Here is a 27585-nt window from a genome sequence, read left to right as displayed (position 1 = left end):
CATCACATCAGTGACACCTCTGGGCTGTTGATCTGCTCAGTGAAGTAGCAGAGGGGCTTGTTCATCAGTTTCAGCTGCTTTGGTGCACTGGAGGGGGGGGGGGGGGCAACAATGAGACGACCCCCAAAACAGGAATGAATGGTTTAACAGGTGGAGGGGGGCCACTGACATTTTTCCCTCCTCATCTGTTTTGTCACTCATTTCACATTTGGCTACGGTCAGCGTCACTACTGGTAGCATGAGGTGGGCGATACCTGGACCCTACAGAGGTGGCGCAGGTAGTCCAACTTCTCCAGGATGGCAGGCACATCAATATGTGGCATTGCCAGATGGTTTGCTGTGTCTCCCAGCACAGTCTCAAGGGCATGGAGGAGATTCTAGGAGACAGACAGGCAGTTACTCCAGGAGAGCTGGACAGGGCCCCTCGTAGAAGGTCCTTAACCCATCAGCAGGACCCACCGGTATCTGCTCCTTTGGGCAAAGAGGAACAGGATGAGCAGGTGGTAGGTAGGCAGGTAGGCCACTGGTGTGAATGTCTCTGACCAAACAATCAGAAACAGACTTCATGAGGGTGGCCTGAGGGCCCGACTATGTCCTCTAGTGGGCACCGTGGAGCCCGATTGGCATTTGCCATAGAATACCAGAATTGGCGCCCTGTGCTTTTCACAGATGAGAGCAGGGTCACCCTGAGCAAACGTGACAGACATGAAAGGGTCCAGAGAAGCCGTGGAGAACGTTATGCTGCCTGTGACATCGTTCAACATGACCGGTTTGGTGGTGGGTCAGTGATGGTCCGGGGAGGGAGGCATATCCATGGAGGGACAGACGCACAGACCTCTACAGGCTAGACAATGGTGGGCACCTTAGCTGCCATTAGGTATCGGGATGAAATCCTTGGCCCCATTGTCAGACCCTATGCTGGTTCCTCCTGGTGCCCAACAATGTCCGTCCTCATGTGGTGAGAGGATGAAGGAATTGATACCATTGACTGCACCCCCCCACTGCTCACTCACCTGACCTCAATCCAATAAGACACCTCTGGGAAACTTGCTGTGCACAAATGTGGGTCCCCTTGTCATTGTGCTGATTTGAATGCCTGTCACTGCTCAATGCTGATTGGTTGATGAGCTCGTTAAGCCTTGAACTTCATAGACAGGTGTGTCCATCATAAGATATAAAGGGATTTAAGGTGGTCAATTACAAGTTGTGCTTCCTTCCCTTTGACTCTCCTCTGAAGAGGGACAGCATGGGATCCTCAAAGCAACTCTCCAAAGATCTGAAAACAAAGATTGTTGAGTCTCCTGGTTTAGGGGAAGGCTACAAAAAGCTATCTCAGAGGTTTAAACTGTCAGTTTCTGTAACTGTAAGGAATGGAATCAGGAAATGGAAGGCCACAGGCACAGTTGCTGTTAAACCAGCAGGTCTGGCAGGCCAAGAAAAATACTGGAGTGGCATATGAGCAGGATTGTGAGAATGGTGACAGACAACCCACAGATCACCTCCAAAGACCTGCAAGAACATCTCAGTGCAGATGGTGTATCTGTACATCGTTCTACAATTCAGTGCACATCTGTATGGCAGGGTGATGAGAAAGAAGCCCTTTCTGCACTCGCACCACAAACAGAGTCGCTTGTTGTATGCCAATACTCATTTAGACAAGCCAGATTCATTTGGGAACAAAGTGCTTTGGACTGATGAGACACAAATTGAGTTATTTGGTCAGAACAAAAAGCGCTTTGCATGGCGGAAGAAGAACACCGCATGCCAAGAAAAACACCTGCTACCTACTGTCACATTTGGTGGAGGTCCCATCATGGTGTGGGGCTGTGTGGCTAGTTCAGGGACTGGGGCCCTTGTTAAAGTTGAGGGTCAGATGATTTCAACCCAATATCAGCAAATTCTTCAAGATAATGTTCAAGCATCAGTCACAAAGTTGAAGTTACGCAGGGGTTGGATATTCCAACAAGACAATGACCCAAAACACAGTTGGAAATCTACAAAGGCATTCATGCAGAGGGAGAAGTACAATGTTCTGGAATGGCCGTCACAGTCCCCTGACTTGAATATCATTGAAAATCTATGGGATGATTTGAAGCAGGCTGTCCATCAAATTGAACTGAACCGGAGAGATTTTGTAAGAAGAATGGCCAACAAGACCTCCATCCAGAATCAGACACTCATCAGAGGCTATAGGAGGACAGCGTCTAGAGGACAAAAGGAAGCTCAACTAAGTATTGATGTCATATCTCTGTTGGATGCCCACATTTATGCACCTGTCTAATTTTGTTATGATGCATATTGTATATTTTCTGTTAATCCAATAAACTTAATGTCACTGCTGAAATCCTACTGTCACCATAAGGCATGTCAGATATTAAAAGGAAGTTGATACTTTGAAAGCTTAGCCAATGAGAAACAATCCAAAGAATTAAGAGGGGTTCCCAAACTTTTTCATAAGACTGTATGTTATTGAGGGTAGATCGATAAGCAAAAATGTCATATTTATCAGATTTAGTAGACAGTGAAGGGGTCTCAACCCTTTTCTAAATCCACTGATAAGCAGACACCCATATTGTGTTCTGATTTCCATTGCAGAACATCTCACTTGTTCTCACTGCCTTGTTGTCTGTTTTTCTCTTTCTCTGTCCTCCATGTTTCCTACGCTCCCACTAGGATTCTGATCTATGTCTACTACCAGATTGTGGTGGGACGGAAAAAGCTGATTGCCATTTTGCGGGATCACATTGCTAACGTGAGTTGTGTGTTTTACTGCATGCTTTTCACCCGGTCGGATGATGGTGATGGGTGTCCATAAGGCTACGTTTACATTACAGGCCTCATTGCACTGTTCCCATTTTTTTTGTTCAGATCAGATTTGCATTTTTACATTCCCAACTACAAGTGACCCGCTGTATCCCAACTGTAACGTGAATGGCTCTGTCCTTCAAGTCATCAATGCAATTGTGCACGACTTGTCTGCGTCACCAACATCAAAAAAAAAATGGCATATCTGTCAGACAATTCTTGGTATTTTGCTGCATTCTGCTTGCCTTGAAAGTCGGATGTCGGAGCCGAGAATGACGGCACCCCCAAATGCACTGCATTCCAGCAAGATATTCGGCAAACCAATACGGACGAATGCAGAAAATCCTTTGTTGCATTTGCTCCGTCGGAATAAATAACAGTTGATAACAACACATTACATGAGTTTTGCACCTCCAAACATCATGACGACATGTCCACAGATAGAAGTTGGATAGCGCTGTGTGAACGACTGTGTTAATGAGGCACAAATCAGACAGAAGTGTTTACTTCAACCAAATATTTGGAAACGCTGACTTCCCACTTCCAATGAAACGGGTATTAAAAACCGACATAATAGACGTGATAGTAGTTAGCGGATGCATCTCATTTTGCTCTGGAAGAAGGCAAATGGTTCATCCATTTTGCATGGAATGGTGGAGATGGCGAACAAAATCCAGAAGGCTTACTTTTGCTGGTTTTGCAACTGTTGCTGGCACTGCCGCACCAGGAGATGTGCAGGTACGACAAAAGAGCCAGCAATGGTGGGGCCGCGACTGTAATTACAGCTGGGACTCTCCACCATTGTTGCACTGCAGCACTGCTGTCATCAGCAAACACCAAAGTGCACACAAATTCTGATCTGACTGTTCTCATTCATGTCACACGACTGCAAATCAGATAAGTATCTAGTCTAGGACCACATATGAAAGAAAGTGACTCACATCTGATTTGAAAAGACCGGATATCTGTGTCCACACAGCCCTGAGGTCATCAGGTGTGAGTCACATTATAGCAGAAAAATCAGATCGGAGTCACTTCAGCCTGTAATGTGAACGTAGTCAGTGAGACGTCTAATTTGGTGTGTAGCTTCAGTGTCTTATGGAAGAAATGTTCTCAATGAGTCTCAAAGCAGATGCAGGTTTTAATATTATTATTATTAGTATTAATATTATTACTGAAGTTTCAGATTTTTGTTTGGTTCTGTTTGGCAGGAGGGGAAAGACAAGGCCTTCCTGCTTGAAAAGTTAAAAAAGCTTCAAAGTCAATCAATGTCATCTTTATATCAGGACCCGAGTCTGGAGGCCATGGGTTCAAAGGTTAGTTGAGACCTTTTCTAGTTTGACTGACGTTTTTCTTCATCACAGTGGAGCTTTGAAAGAAAGCTGTAGACATCTTTGATAGGAGATGAAGTAACTGGCGAGCCAGCGATATGCCAGTCACTCCATTTTTAGGGAGCCATTGTCTCCACAAGCAAAATGACCTGCTGGCCTTCTTTTTGTCCCCAGTTTTAAGAGCGGGTCCTTACAGGATTTGTAAGAGGAGGACAGGCCACTCCTTTGATATTAACATGAAGAAAGACGCCTCATCTCTGTTTCAGGCTACTCGATGTGAACCTCTGTGTCCTGTTGCCACCACCTAGTGACATTTTCTTGTCATTTTGCCTAGATCCATGGGAGTGAGTGGACGTGGCATGCATACTGTAGACGAGAGGCCGACATACACTAACTAAACACCGAGGCTGTCAAGAATTGGCATTTCCTTTCATTTTTTTGATACATTTTCCAAAATCTATACATCTATTGGAGTGGTTTTTTTGTCCCAAGAAAAAAATTTTTGAATTTATTTTTTCCAAGAAGCTTCTTGAAAGAAAGTTCAAATTGTTTATTGGTATTATGCAGTGCCATTTTGTTTTATTATGGGTGCCACCGTTTTCTGTGCATTAGCATTATGTTTTCATGGTAGTGGTTTCCCAGAATGCACCAGGGGGTGTACAGCGTGTAAAGTCACCATATAAAAGGTGGCTCACACAAGTGTCTGACCTTTAGGTAGTTGTTGTTTTCTTTTCTTTAACAAATGATTCTCCTGGGTTAAGACTTTGATTCTGAGTTCACAGCTTGGCACGGATGAAAGAGCTTATTGATTTCCGGTTCCTGAAACTCGGCCTCGATCTTCTGACTCCTTGACGTCAATCTCCCCCTGGCCCCCGTCTCATATTTTCTGTCTGCATGAAAGAACCATTTATTTCTATAGCACATTTTCATACAAAGATGTCGCTCAAAGTGCTTTACAGGGATGAAGAAAAACACAAAATACAGAAATAAAATTAGGTAACACTAGTTAACATTAAATAAAAGTAAGGAGGACAGAAAAAAAAAAAAAAAAAACTCCAGACAGCAGGAGAAAAAAAAAACCAAAATCTGCAGGGGCTCCAAGGCCACGAGACCACCTGGCCAGCCCCCTCTAGGCATTCTACCTAACATCAATGATCTCAATCAGTTCTCATGGTTTACAGGCTTCACGTGGAAGAATTAGATCAGTGGTTCTCAAACTGTGGGGCGGGCCCCTCTAGGGGGGCATGAAGTAACAAAAAGGGGGGCGCAAAGATGTGAAAAAAAGAAAACAAGAATCGAAAATATGACAAATACTTCTATTGAAACCAAACCAAATTAACTTAAACTACATTCTGATACTAGAAAAATAAATATAGAGTTAGATAAATGTCGATAAAAGTTAAGTAGGTATAATAAAATATGCATCTATGATATATCATTAATTAAAAAAGAACAAATTGGTATTAGTGGGCTCCTTTCAAAAAAATGTTAGGGGGTGGCGCAATTAAAACTGTTATGAAAACTCGGGTCACAAATACTTAAGGGTTGAGAAACGCTGGATTAGATGATGACGGTCATGTGGACCTCTGGGCTTCAATACATCAGCGTAGGGACATCACGGTGTTTTCATCAGGTGGTGGTGGCACAGATAGCCACCACAGAAAACCGGAAAAAGAACAGCAGGGAGAGTAGGGGTTAGTACGGATTTCAGAGCCACCATGAATGATAATGATAATTAAATGCATATTCAGAATATCAGGGTTAAACTAAAATGAACCCAGCGCTAGCTTTACTGTTTGAAGAGCCTCTGGACCTTCAATGTGATGATTTAATTGTTTATTATAGACAGACAGACAGACAGACAGACAGACAGACAGACAGACAGACAGACAGACAGACAGACAGACAGACAGACAGATAGATAGATAGATAGATAGATAGATAGATAGATAGATAGATAGATAGATAGATAGATAGATAGATAGATAGATAGATAGATAGATAGATAGGTACTTTATTAATCCCAAGGGGAAATGTTCTACCAGACTGTCATGGCATGTGCCACATTCTGCACTGTGATGTTCTGGGGTTCTGTAATTACAGTTGGCGATGTTAATAAGTTGGACAAGCTCACCAAAAAAGCTGGTAATGTCTCTGCTCTGGACAATCAGGTGGTAATGGCTGAGAAGATTGGTGTCTAACTGAATTACACCGTCAGGAATCTTGGCATGACTCTGGACTCCTCACTTTCATTCATTCAATATCCTGTCATTTTAAAATTCAGAGTCCTCACTAATTATGCCGGACAACTCCGAGCTCAGACCCCAGTTCTCAGTCGGTTGGACTACTGTGACTTTCTCCTGGTGGGGCTTCCTTCAACTGCCATCTAACCTCCCCAGCTCCTCCAGAATGCATGTGCTTGATCTTATCTATTCTCCGGTATGTGGACGATAACGAGTAACGTTCTCTTTTAACTCTTTCAGGGCTGAATATTTTTAGTTTTTTATAAAAACACACAAAGCAATGTTTTCACATATTGTTTTGTCTTGGTAGAGTAATATATGACTCTACATTCCCCTTTTGTATTATTAATATGTAGCCTTTGTCAGAATGCCTCAAATCTCACAGACTTACCACTGTTTATAAGGTATTGTAACGGTCCGTTGCCACTAAGATTCACAGCGTTGAAGAGACTGTGATTTATTTATTTTTTTGGTGGAGATTCCAGGGACGCACCCAGCTTTGGCCCGAGCCGCACACACTCACAGAGACAAAAAATGAAACAATTAAAGAATGTATTAAACACTACTGCGGTGGGTTGGCACCCTGCCTGGGATTGGTTCCTGCCTTGTGCCCTGTGTTGGCTGGGATTGGCTCCAGCAGACCCCCGTGACCCTGTGTTCGGATTCAGCGGGTTGGAAAATGAATGGATGGATGGATTAAACACTAAGACACGAAATATAACTACAGTACACGCTAAATGATCCCACCCCTGTTCCCTTTCAGCGATGTACAATAAACACGAATTCGACAATAACAAACCACTAACAAAAACCACACACTGTAAAGTCAATGGAAAACGGCAACTGAGGGAGATAATCCAGAGATCAGCACGTTGAATGGAAATGTAAAGGTAGTCCTACTGGTATTTCCTGATGAGATGAAGACGGGTGAATGGGATCAGAAGCACTCCTTTCTTCACAGGATAACAACAAACCCTCAGACAGCCCTCTTGTGAAGGAAGACACCAGACAGACCATTACCCAAAACAAGAGACGATCTCCAGGACAAAACAAGAATCCACAGGTATCTGAACGGAAGGCCAACAGACGGGAAACTCCAGACACAAAACACCAAACACTTTTTTTCTTTTGGTATTACTGGCCCTCTTTTAAATGTCGCGCTGGCCTCCTTGTACCCAACAGCCCCTGCACCCTCAGTAGATGACCAATCAGAGCCACTGCGGGGACTGCTGGGAGTGTAGCACTGCTACAGTATTGTACCATATAACTTCTCCCCACCTTCCCTTCTACATTTATAACCTCAGACAATTAGGTGTAGTAAAAGACAGGCAGGAGTTAATAATGTATTATTGATAATATTCATAAATAATAACAATAAGCAAAGTACATGTAATTATTGGCAACCATACAACCTGATAAATGCTGATGTGTAGTTTCAGGCGGCACACCGACTTGTCAGTTACTTTAAATGTCTCTAGTTAAGACCTCATTTGTGGTCAGCTTTCTTCAGAACAGGCCGCATGCCTGTCTCAATATGGCTGCCGAGCTGTGCTCTCCATTGTGTTGTCCTTTTCAGTTCATGGTGTGTGAGATGCTCCTTCATACAATACAATACAATTTATTTTTGTATAGCCCCAAATCACACAAGATGGGCTTTAACAGACCCTGCCTCTTGACAGCCCCCCAGCATTGACTCTCTAAGAAAACAGCAAAACCTTTGTAGGGAAAAAATGGAAGAAACCTCGGGAAAGGCAGTTCAAAGAGAGACCCCTTACCAGGTAGGCTGGGCATGCAGTGGGTGTCAAAAAGAAGTGGGGTCAATACAATACAATACAATACACGGAACAGAACAAATCCATCCATCCATCCATCCATTTTCCAACCCGCTGAATCCGAACACAGGGTCACGGGGGTCTGCTTTTAGAAGTACGGAGCAGAATTTAGCAGTAGACGATATCACATAATAAGATTTGGATTTGTTTAGAGTCCTGGAGACCTCATCCATCATGCTGCCTCCCCCATTTGACCATTCCACGGCTGAAACAGCGCTGGGCCAGCCAATCCGATGAAAGGACCCCTCTTTCCCATGATTCCTGCGATCCTCCATCAGGGATGACTTTACCTTAGGCGGGCATCAGTTGGTATGAGAGAGAGAGAGAGAGAGAGAGGAAGGTAAAGCATGCAAATTTATAGATTCCCCGTTCAACCCCTACAGCCAATAGGGTGTCGTGGTACTTAATGGCTTTTGATACAAGCCAATCCCAAACAGCCATTCTTCAGACCAATGGGGCACAGAATACCGTCACACCTGCTCCCCCAAAACCATCTGTTGAGCTGATGTTTGCCAGCTAGGCAGTCTGGCTTTCCTGTGGAGGTTAACTGAGCGAGTCCTGCAGAGAATCACTGGCCAGACTGGTTTGAGGCGCTTCCCCCAACCCTGTCGTAATTTACAAACTCAGCCCTAATTAACCTTCAGACCATTCCTGTTCTTATCAATGACAGACATTAGTGTTATAAGTTACAAATAAATGCAAAATATTTATCAACTTAATATGCAAAATTTCACATCACAACACATATAAATCAACATGAAATGACTGTTGCTGCCTACTATGGCTGCTGTTGGCTGTGAGGGGGCGGTTCGATGGGCAGCAGGAGTGGCTGGCTGTCTTTGTGCAGCAGGTGGGTGGCGGTGCCAGTCTCAGCATGAAGCAATCTGGTTTGTACCGCTTGTCATCATAAGTGGTTGTCGTCCTGGGCGAACGTTGCTATAGGCAACTGAAAACCGATCAACTGATGCTGGTCCCTCACTTTTGTTTTTGACCTCCATCTCCAAATCACTTGCATCAATCTTGGAGGTCGACAAGTCAGACTCCGATTCAGCAATAACAGGGAAAACGTTGTCCACGGACTACGTTGCTTTGCGAATTCTCTTTGGTTTCTCGGTACATGTCAATGCTATTTTAGAAGCTGTTTGCTTTTCACTACTCATGCATGCATAGGGAACTGAGGTCAGATCAACAAAGCTAACGTTCCTTCTAGCAAAGGAAAGTCAAATTATAACGTAACCACAAGTTTTGTTGTAGTTTACAGCTGATTACTGTCCTCTACCCCTGAAGTTCAACATCAGCCCTGAAAGGGTTAACTAATAAACACATGCGTTACCGGTAACGTAATCAAAAGTCCATCCTCATGTCACCATTTTATGTTCTTCTTGTAATGTGGAGAACAAACCTTCACACATCATTCCAGATGTGGTCTTAAAGTGTATCTTATATCTTAAGCATCAGCCCTCTTCACTTATATTCACATAGTATGGACAGTATTTATGTAACCCAGTCAGGCTTTGGGGGTGATGCCTAATTTAATGATTTTGGGATGACATGGCATGTTCATGTTCATGCTGACTGTCCCTACTCTTGACAAACCTGCCAGGACTGGACAATGCTTCTCTATTTCTTGGTCCAAACCTGTAGAATGATCTCCCTTTGCCTATTGTGACGCTAGAGGGCGCTGTCGCTCCTCCAAACCCGTAGACAACACGTCCAGACACCAGGCAAAAGTATCAGAAATGAATTTAATTTCTTCAACAGTATGCACAAAGCACCTCCACAATACTCAATAATAATCAATAATCACTACAAAAATCACAATAAATCCTCCTCTCCACCGAGCAGCTCCGTCACCCTTCCTCCCAACTCCGGCTCAGCTTACTGGGTTTCCCACAGTCCTTTAAAGAATCCTTGAACCGGAAGCGCTCCTGTCCTTCAGTCCACGTGATCCAATAGCACTTCCGGGTCAGATGAAAACTCTTATTTTTCTTCAGCCCGGAAGTACTTCAGTTCTTCCGTCCCCGTGACTTGGGAGTACTTCCAGGCTATGGGGAAAATAGAAATCCCTATGTTTCCCTGCAGCATCGCCTGGCAGCACCCACAGTATCCAGCAGGGTTGTGAAGCCGAACTCCATTTTCCATGATGCCCTGTGGGAATCCGGGGCACCTCCATGGTGCAGGGAGGACTCCATCTAGCGGCCTGAATGTATTGGTCGGGATAAGCTGCCGGCCAACTCTCACACTATCTGAACTGCATTCAGTTTCCTCGTGTTTAGCCATCTTTTGAAAACTCTGCTTTTCATTTAATATTTTGCTGCTGCTTAGTGTCTCTTCTAGAGGACAGCTGCTGTTGTGCAGACAAAGAGTTTAGGTTATGGATTTGTGTCTTAGTGTTGTTGCAGGTGTAATTATGTAGTAGCAGAAATACGACTCCCTTTTCCTTGCTTTTTGCCCTTCTTCTCTGTTGGTTTTGATGGTAGAATAAGACAACCTGGATAGATAGCAGCTCTTCTTTCTTGGAGTCCAGGCATCCCATATGTCTAGACGGCCAGATGGCTCTTTGTCTTAGTACACAGATTGGTCTCTGGTCCAGCATGGTCTTTGGATAGAATGATGGATTAAGACAGAGACTCCCTGAATGAATGCCAGAGGATTGACATGTTATAGGACATGACACTGAGGAACACAGGCCAGGGCTGATCCACTTTCAAAGCCCAGGCACCCCAATTTCAGAGGACACTAGAAGTTATCCTAATTAGATATAAATATTTGGAGACGCTGATGTTCAGGTAAGCTCTTCTTCTTCAGGCTAAGTGGGTAATGAACAGTGCTAGCTCGGATTAACAAGAAAACCTTAATTTCAGCAGGACATCCAGGATAGAGAGGTGAGAGGCTCCAGTCAGAGCAGGACTCCGTCTAAGGGTACCTCCACTTTTCAGTTAGGAAGATCTCAAAGTCTACAGGAGACGAGTAACAGGAGACAGCCCGCCAGTTTTTCAGGGGAGAGGTGGAGTGCTAGAGACTCTGAACATGAATATGTCCTTCCAGATATATTGGAGGAGCCTCAACAGCAGCCCTGGCCTGGGGCGTCAGGTTCTCAGCAGGTAAATGGCAGGTGGGACACGCAAGTGTGGCTGGGATCTTTTGGTCTTCTGTCATAATATGAAAAAGCATTTTGAAGAAAGGAGAGGTGGAAGAATCAACCAAAACTCAACCACAAGCGTCTGTCCCTTTCTTCAGCATTAAGGTAGGAGAGTCTTACATGTGCTCAAGTGAACCCATTTTTACTTTACAGAGACTTGAAGGAGTAGAGTGTAGTGTGTCCCAGATCACCTCTCCAGCCCTCACATCTTCACATTCACCAGCCCGTTACAAAGATGAGCCTGCAATCTGCTGCACCACTTTTGGTGACCACCAGAGCTGAGTGTTACTGTGGCTAAATATGCCATCTATAACCTCCAGCGAGAGAAGGTTTACACTTAACATTCATTAACTTAATGGTTCCTAATGTTCCTAAAACAGAGGTAAACTAAAATGTGTGTTAGAGTTTTATCATGGAAGGGCTCTAGGGGTCCCTATTCTCATATTTGGACTCCTTATTGCATAAACATGAACAGGATGTCCCAAATCCCCACTATATCCCTCATACTTGCACTCAACACCAGGTTATAAACCAAAACAAACAGGAGAGAAGGTTTGCACTTTTATTCATGCATTATATATTCATGTTCTATAACCCTAATTTCCGAAATGTGCCTAAGACCAAAGCAAAGTAATGAGTGTGGCAAATCATTCCAAATACAACCTGGATAGATAGCAGCTCTTCTTGCTAGGAGTCCAGGTATCCATTATGCCTAAGATAATGAACAGTGCCAGCTCAGATTAACAAGAAAACCTTAATTTCAGCAGGACATCCAGGATAGAGAGGTGAGAGGCTCCAGTCAGAGCAGGACTCCATCTGAGGGCACCTCCACTTTTCGGTTAGGAAGATCTCAAAGTCTACAGGAGATGAGTAGCAGGAGACAGCCAGCCAGTTTTTCAGGGGAGAGGCGGAGTGCTAGAGACGCTGAACATGAATATGTCCTTCCAGATATATTGGAGGAGCCTCAACAGCAGCCCTGGCCTGGGGCGTCAGGTTTTCAGCAGGTAAATGGCAGGTGGGACACACAAGTGTGGCTGGGATCTTTTGGTCTTCTGCCATGATATGAAACAGCATTTTGAAGAAAGGAGAGGTGGAAGAATCAGCCATTACTGAATCACAAGTGTTTGTCCCTTCCTTCAGCACTTAGTTAGGAGAGTCTTACATGTGCGGCTTACCTGTTGGCCACATGTCCAGAAATGTGTGGTCAGAATGACTGAGAATTCCAATTGTCTAATTGTTTCATCTTTGTAGAGTGATAAGGTGAACCCATTTGTACTTTACATAGACTTGAAGGAGTAGAGCGTAGTGGAATGATCTCCCTTTGCCTATCTGAACCGTACTCAGTTTCCTCGTGTTTAGCCATCTATTTAAAAACGCACCTTTTCCTTCAATATTTTGGTGCTGCTTAGTGTCTCTTCTAGAGGACAGCGGCTGTTGTGCACACAAAGAGTTTAGGTTATTAATTTGCGTCTTAGTCTAGTTGCCGGTATAATTGTGTAGTAGCAGAAATACGACTCCCTTTTCCTTGCTTTTTGCCCTTGTTCTCTGTTGGTTTTGATGGTAGAATAAGACAACCTGGATAGATAGCAGCTCTTCTTTCTTGGAGTCCAGGCATCCCATATGTCTAGACGGCCAGATGGCTCTTTGTCTTAGTAAACAGATTGGTCTCTGGTCCAGCATGGTCTTTAGATAGAATGATGGATTAAGACAGAGACTCCCTGAATGAATGCCAGAGGATTGACATGTTATAGGACATGACACTTTGGAACACAGGCTAGGGCTGATCCACTTTCAAAGCCCAGGCACCCCCATTTCAGAGGACACTAGAAGTTATCCTAATTAGATATAAATATTTGGAGATGCTGATGTTCAGGTAAGCTCTTCTTCTTCAGGCTAAGTGGGTAATGAACAGTGCCAGCTCAGATTAACAAGAAAACCTTAATTTCAGCAGGACATCCAGGATAGAGAAGTGAGAGGCTCCAGTCAGAGTAGGACTCCATCTGAGGGCACCTCCACTTTTCAGTTAGGAAGAGCACCAAGTCTACGGGAGATGAGCAACATGAGACAGCCCGCCAGTATTTCAGGGGAGAGACGGAGTGCTAGAGATGCTGAACAGGAATATGTCCTTCCAAATATGTTGCAGGAGCCTCAACAGCAGCAGTGGCCTGAGGTGTCAGGTTTTCAGCAGGTAAATGGCAGGTGGGACATGCAAGTGTGGCTGGGATCTTTTGGTCTTCTGCCATAATATGAAAAAGTACTTTCAAGAAAGGAGAGGTGGAAGAATCAGCCATTACTGAATCACAAGTGTTTGTCCCTTCCTTCAGCACTTAGTTAGGAGAGTCTTACATGTGCGGCTTAGCTGTTGGCCACATGTCCAGAAATATGTGGTCAGAATGACTGAGAATTCCAATTTTTCATCCAAGGTTTCATCATTGTAGAGTGATAAGGTGAACCTATTTTTACTTTACAAAGACTTGAAGGAGTAGAGTGTAGTGTGTCCACACTACAGCCCTCACATGTTCACATTCACCAGCCCGTTACAAAGATGAGCCTGCAATCTGCTGCTCCACTTTTGGTGACCGCCAGACCTGAGTGCTACTGTGGCTAAATACGCCATCTATAACCTCCAGCGTGAGAGGGATTACACTTAACATTCATTAACTTAAGGTTCCTAATGTGCCTAAAACAGGTAAAGTAAAATGAGTGCAAGAAACTACCAGTGCAGCCTGGATGGATAGCAGCTCTCCTTGCTAGGAGTCGTAGCTCAACAGGCAGGTTGATTTTCAGGTAAACTGCTCTCTGATTGGAGGTGACATTGAGCTTCTCTATAACTCTGAATTTATGTCATTCTTGTGCTCCTCCGGTGCGTCTCTTGGATCAGTGGGATGTTGCAGTGTGTGGGGCCGCATCCCCTTTCACGTTCGGGCCTTGTGCCCTTTGACCAGAGCTGGCTTGGCGTGACTTGTGTTCTTGGAATCTTCAAACAGCTAAGTGTTTTGTTTATAGCCCTGGACGATAGCAAACATGTCTTTGGTCCTTGCAGACTCACAACCTGTGATTAATATGCATGTAGAGATCCCAGATTCTTAGTTTAAACTCGACCTGACCTGGGATTCTCTGAGTAGAACAGGCACATGGAGATCTTACCTATTCTTGAGCATATGGAAGAAAAGTTTTTCTTATGACTTATGAAGTTTTTTTCCTTAATACATGCTTTATCACTACAAATATGTACAGTATTAATATTAAATGTAAAATGTAAAAATATATATATATATGTATGAAAGCAAATCACACCAAGCAATTATTTCAAAGTCCTTCCTCTAGATCAGGGGTGCCCACACTTTTACAGCTTGCAGGCTACTTTTAAAATGACCAGGTCGAAATGATCTACCTACATTAAAAATGCTATATATATATATATATATATATATATATATATACAGTGGAACCTCGGTTGATGAACGTCTCGGTACACGTACAAATCGGTTTACGACCACACACTCGGTATACGAACGAGCCAGTTTCTCTTTCGGTTTGTACGTGTTCAGTCTCTCCCTGTGCATTTCCTGTGCAGCGAGCGAGCGAGCAAAAGAGAGAGAGAGCGTGACACACACACACAGGTGCGCGAGAGAGAGGCGACACACAGAGGAGCGCGTGTGAGAGAGAGGCTCACACACACACACACACACACACACACACAGGCGCTCCAGGCTCACAAAAGAGAGAGCGAGCGAGAGAGGGAGGACTGGACACATAAGGTAGAGAAGGCTTGTCTTTGTTTTCAGTTCTGTTTACAGCAATTGGTTCGTAGCGTGCATTGTTGCAATGTTACTTTTCTTTGTGGTTTATTAAATTACGGATTTTTAAAATGTTCTTTTTTTTTCCCTGTGCTTAAAACTCATTAAAAAAAAGTGTTTTTAGCGAGCGGTTCCTAGCACTGTAGCGTGAACTATTGCAGTGTTAAGTTTTCTGTTGTTCAAGGTTTTCTCAGTGTTATTCAATGTTTTTACATTTAAAATGCACAGCGTAATAGTAAACTATGGTATAATTAACTATATTTGTGCTTAAAAACTAAAAAAATATATATTTACATACAGTTCGTACGGTCTGGAACGGATTAATTGTATTTACATTCAATCCTATGGGGGAAATTGCTTCGGTTCACGACCAAATCGGTTTACGACCAGAGTTTTGGAACGAATTACGGTCGTGAACCGAGGTTTCATTTTATATATTGTGAAATAAGCGTCCCGGACACAGGCAGGCAGACACATTTAAATCCATCACCACACGTTTATTTTACAACTAATATATACAAGTCTTATGTGCACCACACTAACAAACCCCCACAGTCTCTCATAATCCTGGCTCTTCACAGGCCGTCTCTCTTTCTCTTCACAAACACTCAGGGCCTCTCCTTGCCGCCTCCTCTGACCTCGTCCACCTCCTCACCCGACTCCAGCCTTGATTGTAGGGAGGCGGCTCCTTAAATAGGCAGGCGGCTGCGGACCACACCCGGCCACCTGCCACAATATATATATATATATATACTGAGTATACTTTATACATAAGATATATGTTGTTATACCTTGCATAACTGAATAACCCTTATGGCACAATAACAATTCAATACATTTATGGTCACTACAGTATTTGGTTTTAATTATCTTCATGTGGGAAAAGGCTGACTCGGATAAATAAGTAGAGCCGAATAATGCAGTCAAGGAGGCAGCACATTTCCTCATGTTTGGGAACTTTTCCTCTGTCAGTAAGTTCCAAAACTGTCCAAGAGCCCCAGACTTCAGCTGAATGTCATCCTGTAGTGTCAGAATCTCATCCTCCACTGTAGAGGAGTTTTAGGTGAAACAGTGTTGCAATTTTTGATGCGGGTGAATCCCCCTCAACATCTTCCCTAAATGGACAGCTCTTAAATGTAGCGATTGGGTCAAGTAAAGCTGAGTCTTGAAACTGTCTATCAAAGTCTGACAGACAATTTTCAATCTGCTCAGTGTAGCGTATGCTGTCAAGTTGCCTACACGCCTTCCATTGCGTCTCCAGCTCTGACGCGAGGTTTTGGATGTTCCCCAAATGAAGGCGCTGCAGCTTTGAGGACAGATGTTGCATTTTTCGTTTGAAAGAATTAGATAGATAGATAGATAGATAGATAGATAGATAGATAGATAGATAGATAGATAGATAGATAGATAGATAGATAGATAGATAGATAGATAGATAGATAGAGTCACAAACTCGACAAAGAGCCATAGAAAGGTGTGGGGCAGCCACCCGTATATCATTTCCTGGCAGCAAAATTGAATAAAGTGATAGCACTGATGTGCACAAATCAGAGTCCAAAACAGAACATAGGGGATAGGGGAAAGGTGGCGGCTTTTAAAGGCCAGTGTAGGAAGTGACCTCAAAGAGGCCAGAAACAGAAGTGTCTTCATCCATAGGCTCAGGCCCGGAAATGACATCAGAGGGGCTGGAACCAGGAAGGTCTTCATCCATAGGCTCGGACCCGGAAGTGACATCAAAGGGGTCGGAACCAGAATTGATGTCATCAGGGCCAGGAGGAATTTCCCATGAACGGCCTACAGAAAAGTGAAAAAAGATGCAGTGCACTCTGCCATATTCCGGTCTGGCTCAGAATTACCCTCATTCAAGCCCTTTAGCTGCCTCCCATGCACATGTGTGGTAATAGATAGATAGATAGATAGATAGATAGATAGATAGATAGATAGATAGATAGATAGATAGATAGATAGATAGATAGATAGATAGATAGATAGATAGATGTGAAAGGCACTATATGATAGATAGATAGATAGATAGATAGATAGATAGATAGATAGATAGATAGATAGATAGATAGATAGATAGATAGATAGATAGATAGATAGATAGATAGATAGATAGATAGATAGATGTGAAAGGCACTATAAAATAGATACATAGAGCTTTATCATGGAAGGGCTCTAGGGGTCCCTGTTGTCACTTTTGGTCTCTTTATTGCATAGACGTGATCAGATGTCCCAGATCCCCACTATAGCCCTCATACCTGCACTCAACACCAGGTTACAAACCAAAACAAGCAGGAGAGAAGGTTTGCACTTTTATTCATGCATTATGGATTAATATTTTATTATTTGAAGTTCCTAAATATACGCAAGACTGAAACAAAGTAATGAGTGTGGTAAATCATTCCAAATACAACCTGGATTCTGACTGTCCTTGCTCTTCACAAACCTTTCCTTCAATATTTTGGTGCTGCTTAGTGTCTCTTCTAGAGGACAGCTGCTATTGTGCAGACAAAGAGTTTAAGGATATGGATTTGTGTCCTAGTCTAATTGTGGGTATAGTTAAGTAGTAGCAGAAATACGACTCCCTTTTCCTTGCTTTTTGCTCTCTGTTGGTTTTGGTGGTAGAATAAGACAGAGGATTGACATGTTATAGGAATTAACACTGAGGAACACAGGCCAGGGCTGATCCACTTTCAAAGCCCAGGCACCCCCATTTCAGAGGACACTAGGAGTTATCCTAATTAGATATAAATATTTGGAGATGCTGATGTTCAGGTAAGCTCTTCTTCTTCAGGCTAAATGGATAATGAACAGTGCCAGCTCGGATTAACAAGAAAACCTTAATTTCAGCAGGACATCCAGGATAGAGAGGTGAGAGGCTCCAATCAGAACGGGACTCCATTTGAGGGCACCTTCCCTGTTCAGTTAAGAAGAGCACCAAGTCTACAGGAGACGAGTAACAGGAGACAGCCCACCAGTTTTTCAGGGGAGAGGCAGAGTGCTAGAGACGCTGAACGAGAATACGTCCTTCCAAATGTATTGCAGGAGCCTCAACAGCAGCCCTGGCCTGGAGCGCCAGGTTTTCAGCAGGTAAATGGCAGGTGGGACACACAAGTGTGGCTGGGGTCTTTTGGTCTTCTGTCATAATATGAAAAAGTACTTTCAAGAAAGGAGAGGTGGAAGAATCAGCCATTACTGAATCACAGTGTTTGTCCCTTCCGTCAGCACTTAGTTAGGAGAGTCTGACATGTGCGGCTTACCTGTCCAGAAATGTGTGCTCAGAATGACTGAGAATTCCAATTTTTCATCCAAAGTTTTATCATTGTATTGTGCTCGGGTGAACCTATTTTTACTTTACAAAGACTTGAAGGAGTAGAGTGTAGCATGTCCCAGATCACCTCTCCAGTCCTCACATGTTCACATTCAGCAGCCCGTTACAAAGATGAGCCTGCAATCTGCTGCACCACTTATGGTCACTGCCAGAGCTAAATACGCCATCTATAACCTCCAGCGTGAGAGGGATTACACTTAACATTCATTAACTTAAGGTTCCTAATGTGCCTAAAACAGAGGTAAAGTAAAATGAGTGCAAGAAACTACCAGTGCAGCCTGGATGGATAGCAGCTCTCCTTGCTAGGACTCTGAGCTCAACAGGCAGGTTGATTTTCAGGTAAACTGATGTCTGATTGGAGGTGACATTGAGCTTCTCTATAACTCTGAATTTATGCCATCCTTGTGCTCCTCCGGTGCGTCTCTTGGATCAGTGGGACATTGTAGTGTGGGGGCTGTGTCCCCTCTCACGTTCGGGCCTTGTGCCCTTTGACCAGAGCTGGCTTGGCGTGACTTGTGTTCTTGGAATCTTCAACCAGCTAAGTGTTTTGTTTATAGCCCTGGACGATAGCAAACATGTCTGATTGGAGGTGCCTCTGAATTTATGCCATTCTTGTCCTCCTCTTGGTGACCATTGGGCAGTGTTGTGCAAGTTCACACCTCACAAGAACTCACTCAAAGTTCAGTTCACACAATTTGAAAATGAATAAATTCACATTCTTAGTTCGCAATTTCAATTTTGAACTAATTCAGAGTGAGAGTAAATGACCCATGAGTTGACTTTTTTCAATTTTGCATGCCTTATATTCAGCTATTACAGTGTTCATGAATAAAATACAATAATTATGAAAACTTTTTTATTTAAATACACTTTATTGAGTTACACCCAGCAACAAACATGTATAACTATACAGTATATGCTAATATCCTCCCAATCAAAAAAGAAATTAAATAGATGCCAGTATACATATAATTTACTGCCCTATTTCCAACCGTGTGACACAAATGGTGACTTTGGAGCCAGCGTGTAGGTGAACTAACTGATTATGCTGCCGGTCAAAATTTGCATCACATATTGCATGTCCAACAGGGAAAAATATAAAGTGGCCTCATGAAGTCCAACGTTTTCCTAAAAGCGAAAGCAGAGCTTCACCGCATGCTCGTGTCAGCAGGGGTGCAACTTAAGCACAGGTAGGCAGACATGGACAGCGCCGATTAGATTTGACGTTATTTTTTTCCAAATATAAATAAATAGCAAAAAAATTCATACAAAATAAATATTCATAAAAATCCACTTTTTGTGCTTATCTGAATACCGTATTCAGATTCGGCTCCACCCCTACATGACAGGTTAAGGCAAAACGTTTAATCTGGACTTAAACCAGATCCAGAATGTCACATGAAGCTGAACCAGCTCACGTTCAAGTTCTTCACTTGCAAATACGTTACGTTAAGTTCACCGTTCTTAGAAAAATGAGTTTGTTCAATGAAGGACTCGTTCATGCACAACACTACCATCGGGGTTGAGTGCTGCTGTGGCTAAATACGCCCCACTTTCTCTTACATCTACAACCTCAGGCAATGCTATACTGTAGTGGACAATTCAATTATACATCTGGACAATGGCAAACATGTCCTTTGTCCTCGCAGACTCACAGCCTGTGAATAATATGCATGTAGAGATCCCAGATTCTGATAAACTGCTCTCTGAATGGAGGTGACATTGGACTTCTCTATAACTCTGAATTTATGCCATTCTTGTGCTCCTCCTGTGCGTCTCTTGGACCAGTTGGACATTATGGTGTAGGGGCTGAGTCCCCTCTCATGTCCTGGCCTTGTGCCCTTTGACCAGAGCTGGCTTGGCATGACTTGAGTTCTTGGAATCTTCAACCAACTAAGTGTTTCGCTTTTAGCCCTGGACGATAGCAAACATATCTTTGGTCCTTGCAGACTCACAGCCTGTGATTAATATGCATGTAGAGATCCCAGATTCTTAGTTTAAACTCAACCTGACCTGGGATTCTCTGAGTAGATCAGGCATAGAAAGATCTTAGCTATTCTCGAGCATATGGGAGGTTACAAGAAAAGTTTTTCTTATGACTATGAAGTTTTTTTCCTTAATACATGCTTTATCACTACAAATATGTATGGCTTAATATTTTATGTAAAATATGAAAGCAAATCCTTCCATCCATCCATCCATTATCCAACCTGCTATATCCTAACTACAGGGTCACGGGGGTCCACTGGAGCCAATCCCAGCCAACACAGGGCACAAGGCAGGAAACAAACCCTGGGCAGGGTGCCAGCCCACCGCAGGGCACACACACACACACCTACATACCAAGCACACACCAGGGACAATTTAGAATCGCCAGTCCACCTAACCTGCATGTATTTGGACTGTGGGAGGAAACCCACGCAGACACGGGGAGAACATACAAACACCACACAGGGAGGACCCGGGAAGCGAACCCAAGTCTCCTAACTGTAAGGCAGCAGCGCTGCCACTGCGCTGAAAGCAAATCACACCAAGCAATTATTTAAAAGTCCTTCCCCTAGATACATACAAAAGGCACTATGTAATAGATAGATAGATAGATATATATAGATGTGAAAGGCACTATATAATAGATAGATAGATAGATAGATAGAAATGAAAGGCACTATATAATAGATAGATAGATAGATAGATAGATAGATAGATAGATAGATAGATAGATAGATAGATAGATAGATAGATAGATAGATAGATAGATAGATAGATAGAAATGAAAGGCACTATATAATAGATAGATATAGATAGAAATGAAAGGCACTAAATAATGATAGATAGATAGATAGATAGATAGATAGATAGATAGATAGATAGATAGATAGATAGATAGATAGATAGATAGATAGAAATGAAAGGCACTATATAATAGATAGATAGAAATGAACAGTACTAAATAATGATAGATAGATAGATAGAAATGAAAGGCACTATATAATAGATAGATATAGATAGAAATGAAAGGCACTAAATAATGATAGATAGATAGATAGATAGATAGATAGATAGATAGATAGATAGATAGATAGATAGATAGATAGATAGATAGATAGAAATGAAAGGCACTATATAATAGATAGATAGATAGAAATGAATGGCACTAAATAATGATAGATAGATAGACAGAAAGATAGAAATGAAAGACATTATATAATAGATAGATAGATAGAAATGAAAGGCACTATATAATAGATAGAAATGAAAGGCACTATATAATAATGAAAGGCACTATATAATAGATAGAAATGAAAGGCACTATATAATAGATAGATAGATAGAAATGAACGGCACTAAATAATGATAGATAGAAATGAAAGGCACTATATAATAGATAGATAGATAGATAGAAGTGAAAGGCACTATATAATAGATAGATAGCAGCTCTTCTTGCTAGGAGACTGCCAGATGGCTCTTCTTCTTCCTGAGCTGGTTGGTCTCTGGTCCAGTTTGGTCTTTGGATGGAATGATGGAGTAACACAGAGACTCCCTGAATGAATGCCAGTCTTGTGCTTCCTTGATGTGCCACTTGGTCCAGCAGGACGTTGTAGTGTAAGGCCTAACTCCTCTCATGTGCAGGCCTCTCTTTGACTAATGGTGTTTAGGCATTGAAATGTCAACCAACTCTGCTCTTGACTGTGGCCCTTGGATTAAGCCAAAGTTGTTTTTTTTTTTTGTCCTTGCATATTTACAGCTTACTCGTGATGGACCCAAGCGTTTGGTTTATTTTGATTCTAATCTCTCAGTAGAACAAGCATACAAGATCTTTTCTATTCTCTGGTACATGTGTGGTAACAAGTAACATTCTCTTCTGACTAATAATCTCATGCTTTACCAGTAACATAATCAAAAGTCCATCCTCATGTCACCATTTTATGTTCTTCTCTTAATGTGGAGGACAAACCTTGAAACGTCATCCCAGATGTGGTCTTAAAGTGTATTTTATATCTTAAGCATCAGCCCTCTTCATTGGTACTCACATAGTATGGGCAGTGCCATATGTAACCTAGTCAGGCTTTGGGTGTGATACCTCATTTAATGATTTGGAGATGACATGGCATGTTCATGTTTAGATCTCTGCTGATAGTCAGCAATGACTGCATAATCTGTGATCATCCATCTGATTTCCTTTCTTTCTTCTTCTGTTCACAGGCCCCGCCAAATTACATTCCTCCGGATTATCCCGTGGATGGTGAGTTTTACACAGAAGAGGATATGCCATAAACAGCCTTAACAGTCACACGTAATGATGAGACTAAACCTGGTGAAAACACTTTGACAGCTCACTGGTGCACATGGATAGCAAGGCCATTTTGAATGACATTCCTGTTGTCAAGTAATTTACATCCAGTACCCACCGATTATATTTTACATTCTGCTCGCGCTGTCCATGTCAACAGGGTTTGTAAACGAACTGCCCGAGAAAGTCAAATGGCTCCCAGGTCTAAACCACTAATAGCGGGATACTCAAGCCTGGCCCTGTTATGGCAGTGTGCAGATAAAACAAAATAGAAACCATCCTAATGCCATCCCTGTATTTAATGACGAAAAATGAAGAGGATTTATTAAAATAACAAGCGTATGTGACGTTATAGTAGAAATGAATCCAAAATTATCAGGCCCATTAACCCTTTGAACCCAGGTGCTACAACATGCCCCTGATGCGCCCGGTGGGTTCTCCTCTGAGGCGCATGCTTTGAATTGAATAGCCAAGGACTGAGAATTGATTTATGAAGTGTTGTATCATTGGTTAAATAAATTTGTATATGATTTACATTTTTCGGTTGTACCATTAATTAGAGTTTTGGCAGCTGCTATAAATTTACAAGACTAGGTGGCTTTGCCCCCTGCTCGCTTCGCTCAACAAACCCCCCAAACACCCGGTCTGCGCTACACGCCACCCACTTTGTGTCTCTGCTGCTCGTGTTGTGAAGAGGGGGGCTAAAGACACCCCAAGGAGACGCGGTCGCTCCTCCGAAACCCCCACTTAAACACATGGAGCTCAATTCACTCCTTAAGGAGACTTCTGTGTGTTTGAAGTGTCTGAATAACGTTTCTGTCTCTAAAATCTCCTGTGCAGCTCTGTGACCCAAACGTGATGACGTGTGTGGATTTCACTTTCACCAAACAACTTCTTCTTCTTCTTTCAGCTGCTCCCGTTAGGGGTTGCCACAGCGGATCATCTTCTTCCATATCTTTCTGTACTCGTCATCTTGTTCTGTTAAACCCATCACCTGCATGTCCTCTCTCACCACATCCATAAATCTTCTCTCAGCCCTTCCTCTTTTCCCCTTACCCATCAGCTCTATCCTTAGCACCCTTCTCCCAATATACCCCTCATCTCTCCTCTGTACATGTCCATACCAACACAATCTTGCCTCTCTGACTTTATCTCCTAACCGTTCAACTTGAGCTGACCCTCTAATGTCCTCATTTATAATCCTCTCCATCCTCGTCACCCCCAATGCCAATCTTAACTTCTTTAACTGTGCCACCTCCAGCTCTGTCTCCTGTGCCACTGTCACCAGCCCATATAACATAGCTGGTCTCACTACCGTCCTGTAGACCTTCCCTGTCACTCTTGCTGATACCCGTCTGTCACAAATCACTCCTGACACTCTTCTCCACCCACTCCACTCTGCCTGCACTCTCTTCTTCACTTCTCTTCCACAATCCCCATTACTCTGTACTGTTGATCTCAAGTATTTAAACTCATCCACCTTCGCCAACTCTACTCCCCTCATCCTCACCATTCCACTGACCTCCCTCTCATTCACACATGTGTTCTGTCTTGGTGGTCCTACTGTCCTTCATTCCTCTCCTCTCATATCTCCACCTCTCCAGGGTCTCCTCAACCTGCAGATCACAATGTCATCAGCAAACATCACAGTCCACGAGGACTCCTGTCTAATCTCGTCTGTCAGCCTGTCCATCACCATTGACAATAAGAAAGGGCTCAGAGCCGATCCCTGATGTAATCCCCCCTTCGTCACTCCTACCGCAGACCTCATCACGGTCACACTCCACTCATACATATCCTGTGCCACTCTTACGTACTTCTCTGCCACTCCCGACTTCCTCATACAATACCACAGCTCCTCTCTAGTCACCCTGTCATACTCTTTCTCAGGTCCACAAAGACGCAATGCAACTCCTTCCGGCCTTCTTTAAACTTCTCCATCAACATCCTCAGAGCAAACATCGCATCTGTGCACACAAATCTTTTAATTCTCGTGGATACGCCTCTTCATTAGTAGAAACACAACTTTTCCCTGATGGCAACACGAATTAGACGATCTACAAGTCTCCGACCTAAAGTTTAAAGTCCACACAATATATTCGATCCCTTTTTCGCGAGTAATAATTTCCATTTGTTTGCGCTAATGTGATCTTTACCATCATTTTTTGGAGCCTTTCAAATTTTTGTACTTCAGTTATCAATAACCTGCTCTGCACGTGTCTTTACGACGTTCTACTTTGTCATCTACTCTTTGTCCCGCAGGACGTGAAAGTGTCACTCTGAGAAAGTCTCGTCTCGTCCCAAGATTTTTTTATATAATAGAGCGATACATTCAAGCTGAACACATTGCCATCTTCCACTTTGCTGTAGCCCTTTGGATTCTTGAAGGTCTTCATATATATTAGACTAGCTGTCCCCTGCGGCTGCATCTGCGTAGTTGTGAAACAGGACAAACTTTAAAAATCGATACAAAAATAAAAAAGTAATAATTGGTATAGAGAAGAATTTCTGTTGATAGCTTTCATATCCAAGGGCCTCTTGTTATACAATATTTTTGGTTTTGCTATCAGGGGCGAGAATGTAGCTGCGATCTCTTTACCAAAAATGTAAAAGGTTGGCCAAGCAGAAGGTGGGTACGTCAAAACGTTGGCACTGTATCTGATCGTTTTAAGCTCTGATGGGACAGCGTCCCCCACATGGACAGAAAAGCATGTGGCCATGAAATCTAAAGCAATCAGCAGGTACCTTCTAAAACACACGTAGCTGTGATCTCTCTCTCAAAGACGTCAAACGTTACTCTTTAACAATCTCTAGATGATCGTGTCTGTTGAACAAACCGGTATCGCTAGGTGCGCTCCAACACGTGGCGAGAGGTACAACGACTCAAACGGAGGCTGGCGCGTGAGTGAGGATGGCCCCGCCCAGCTCCCTACTCATGAGGTCCCGCCTCACCCTCCCCTTCGGCCTGCTCCGTCTCTCTCAAATAAATTAGCACCGCAAGCGAACTCCGATACTTAACACGACGAGAGAACGTTCAAGGATATTACAGAAAAAAACCCGATCTAAATCCGTTAAGTAGTTCTCTCGTGAAAAGTGGACGGACATACAGACAGACAGACGTTGGATTTTATATATAGAGAGATGTGAATGGGCGAGTGTGTGTGTGCCGTCACGGCATCCACAGTGCAAATCCTAACTTGTGCACCCCCTTGAATTCTAGCAGGCACCTTCAACATTATTCAGATGCTGGCATGGCGGCGCAGCAGAAAAGCCCATCAGTTATCAACTTGTTTTTCTTCTCTACAGATGACTCCTCCATGGAAGGCGGCACACTCCCCGTCTCTGATGCACTGGCACAAGCTTTGTGGGCACGACGCCAGGCCGAGGATGAGGAGGAGGAAGGACGCTACTGAGAAGGGAGCCTCGTGAAGATGGAAGGACCTGACTGATTGATCTTCAGGAAGGATGTCCTTACTGGACCTCCCACGTCCTCTCAGGACGGACCTTCTCAGCGATCAGCACGTACTTTATGCGACCATCTTTGAATGACTCCGAGTTCACCACTATGTGTTATCCCACGAGGCTTGAAAAGAACATTTCACTTTGAATGTCATGCACTAGTTCTTCCATTTTGAGCAGAATGGCCCTCCATAATGTATATTTAAATATATTTAAAAAGAACACAAATGTCATGAAAACAGGTTTAGACACTGTTTAAAATTATGTTTTATATAATGTAATATCTTCATTGCTGACTTTAACATAAATTTGAATCTGATTCCATAAGAGCAGGAACTGATGCATTGCCTTCATTCACCTCAAGCAGGAAAATGTTTTACTTTTTTAAATCTCTAGCAGTGAACTGTTATTACTAAATAAAAAAGATAAGTCTGACTATTTGACTCTGGAAGATCTGAGCTTACAGGCACACTTTATGGGAACTGGCCACGTTCACCCAAGAAACACCCAGTCAGGGTCTCTCATGTCTCTCTACTGTGGGTAGAGAACATCATGGAACTCACACAGATGGGATGAAACCATGCAAACATCTCTCAGAAGATGTCCAGGTCAGGAGTTAAATATAAATCCAAACACAGGACTCAATATTATTTACTGCCTGATGTCCCCAACCATCATGTCCTATGTTTGTCTTAAACAAAAAGTGGGCCGTGTGTGTCTGGACTAACACCCTGAAACCATTTCAGTCACAATGAGGTGCCTGCTCATAAACCCTGGACAGTCAGCAAAGGAGACCACCTGCCTTCCAGGGTATCCAAACAGCTGTTCGTGTGAATGAAGCCTGCAGTATCCCAAATCCATCCATCCATTTCCAAACCTGCTTTATCCAGAGTGCAGGGTCTCAGGGGAGCTGAAGCCTATCCAAGCAAGCCAAAAATGAAGCCCAAAAGTGCTCTTATCATTTGAACAGGATTGTCTCCTGCTAAGTTTAATGAGGCAGCTGATGTTATCAGGCATTAACCTCATTCATGTGACCCAAATGGGTGCAGGAAAGTTGTGTATAACATTGGACAACAGAATAGGCTTACAAGATTTTTTTTTTTTTTACTTTTAGTCCCTTATTTAGTACTTTATTATTATTTTTAACAGTTATTCTATATGTTCTGCCTAGTTTTAAATCATTCTTCCTAATCCAGCTATTGGACACATACACAGACACTTGTCTTTTTATTAAGGGGGATCGTTACTTCAGGATTTTGAAAAAAACAAAACAATTGTCAATAAAGTTATTTTGAAACCAAATGAAACAACTACAAAACCCAGAATGCACCGGAACTGGCAAGGCTTA

The 27585-nt window shown here is 43.0% G+C and overlaps 1 protein-coding gene across 12 annotated transcripts in view; it reads left to right on the top strand.

The window, feature by feature from the left end:
• Positions 1-26568, top strand: part of tmc5 (transmembrane channel like 5) — a 107745-nt gene extending 81177 nt beyond the window's left edge. For 2 of the 12 annotated variants that reach the window (XM_051933936.1, XM_051933935.1), the window contains exons 19-25: positions 2674-2752; positions 4017-4121; positions 11076-11218; positions 12261-12357; positions 18007-18246; positions 22691-22730; positions 26085-26567. In XM_051933936.1, coding sequence (XP_051789896.1) covers positions 2674-2752; positions 4017-4121; positions 11076-11218; positions 12261-12357; positions 18007-18246; positions 22691-22730; positions 26085-26191 — 811 coding nt within the window. In that variant the 3' untranslated portion in view covers positions 26192-26567. Of the gene's footprint in view, positions 1-2673; positions 2753-4016; positions 4122-11075; positions 11316-12117; positions 12180-12260; positions 12369-13552; positions 13637-18006; positions 18247-22690; positions 23382-26084 lie in introns of those variants that run through there. The other 10 variants (XM_051933937.1, XM_051933938.1, XM_051933940.1 and 7 more) reach the window with 10 other exon arrangements.
• Positions 26569-27585: the final 1017 nt, after the last annotated feature.

The sequence above is a fragment of the Erpetoichthys calabaricus genome, chromosome 11 (genome assembly GCF_900747795.2).
Source record: "Erpetoichthys calabaricus chromosome 11, fErpCal1.3, whole genome shotgun sequence".
NCBI lineage: Eukaryota > Metazoa > Chordata > Cladistia > Polypteriformes > Polypteridae > Erpetoichthys > Erpetoichthys calabaricus.
The sequence above is the reverse complement of the archived record's forward strand: the minus strand, read 5'-3'. Positions and strand labels throughout refer to the sequence as shown.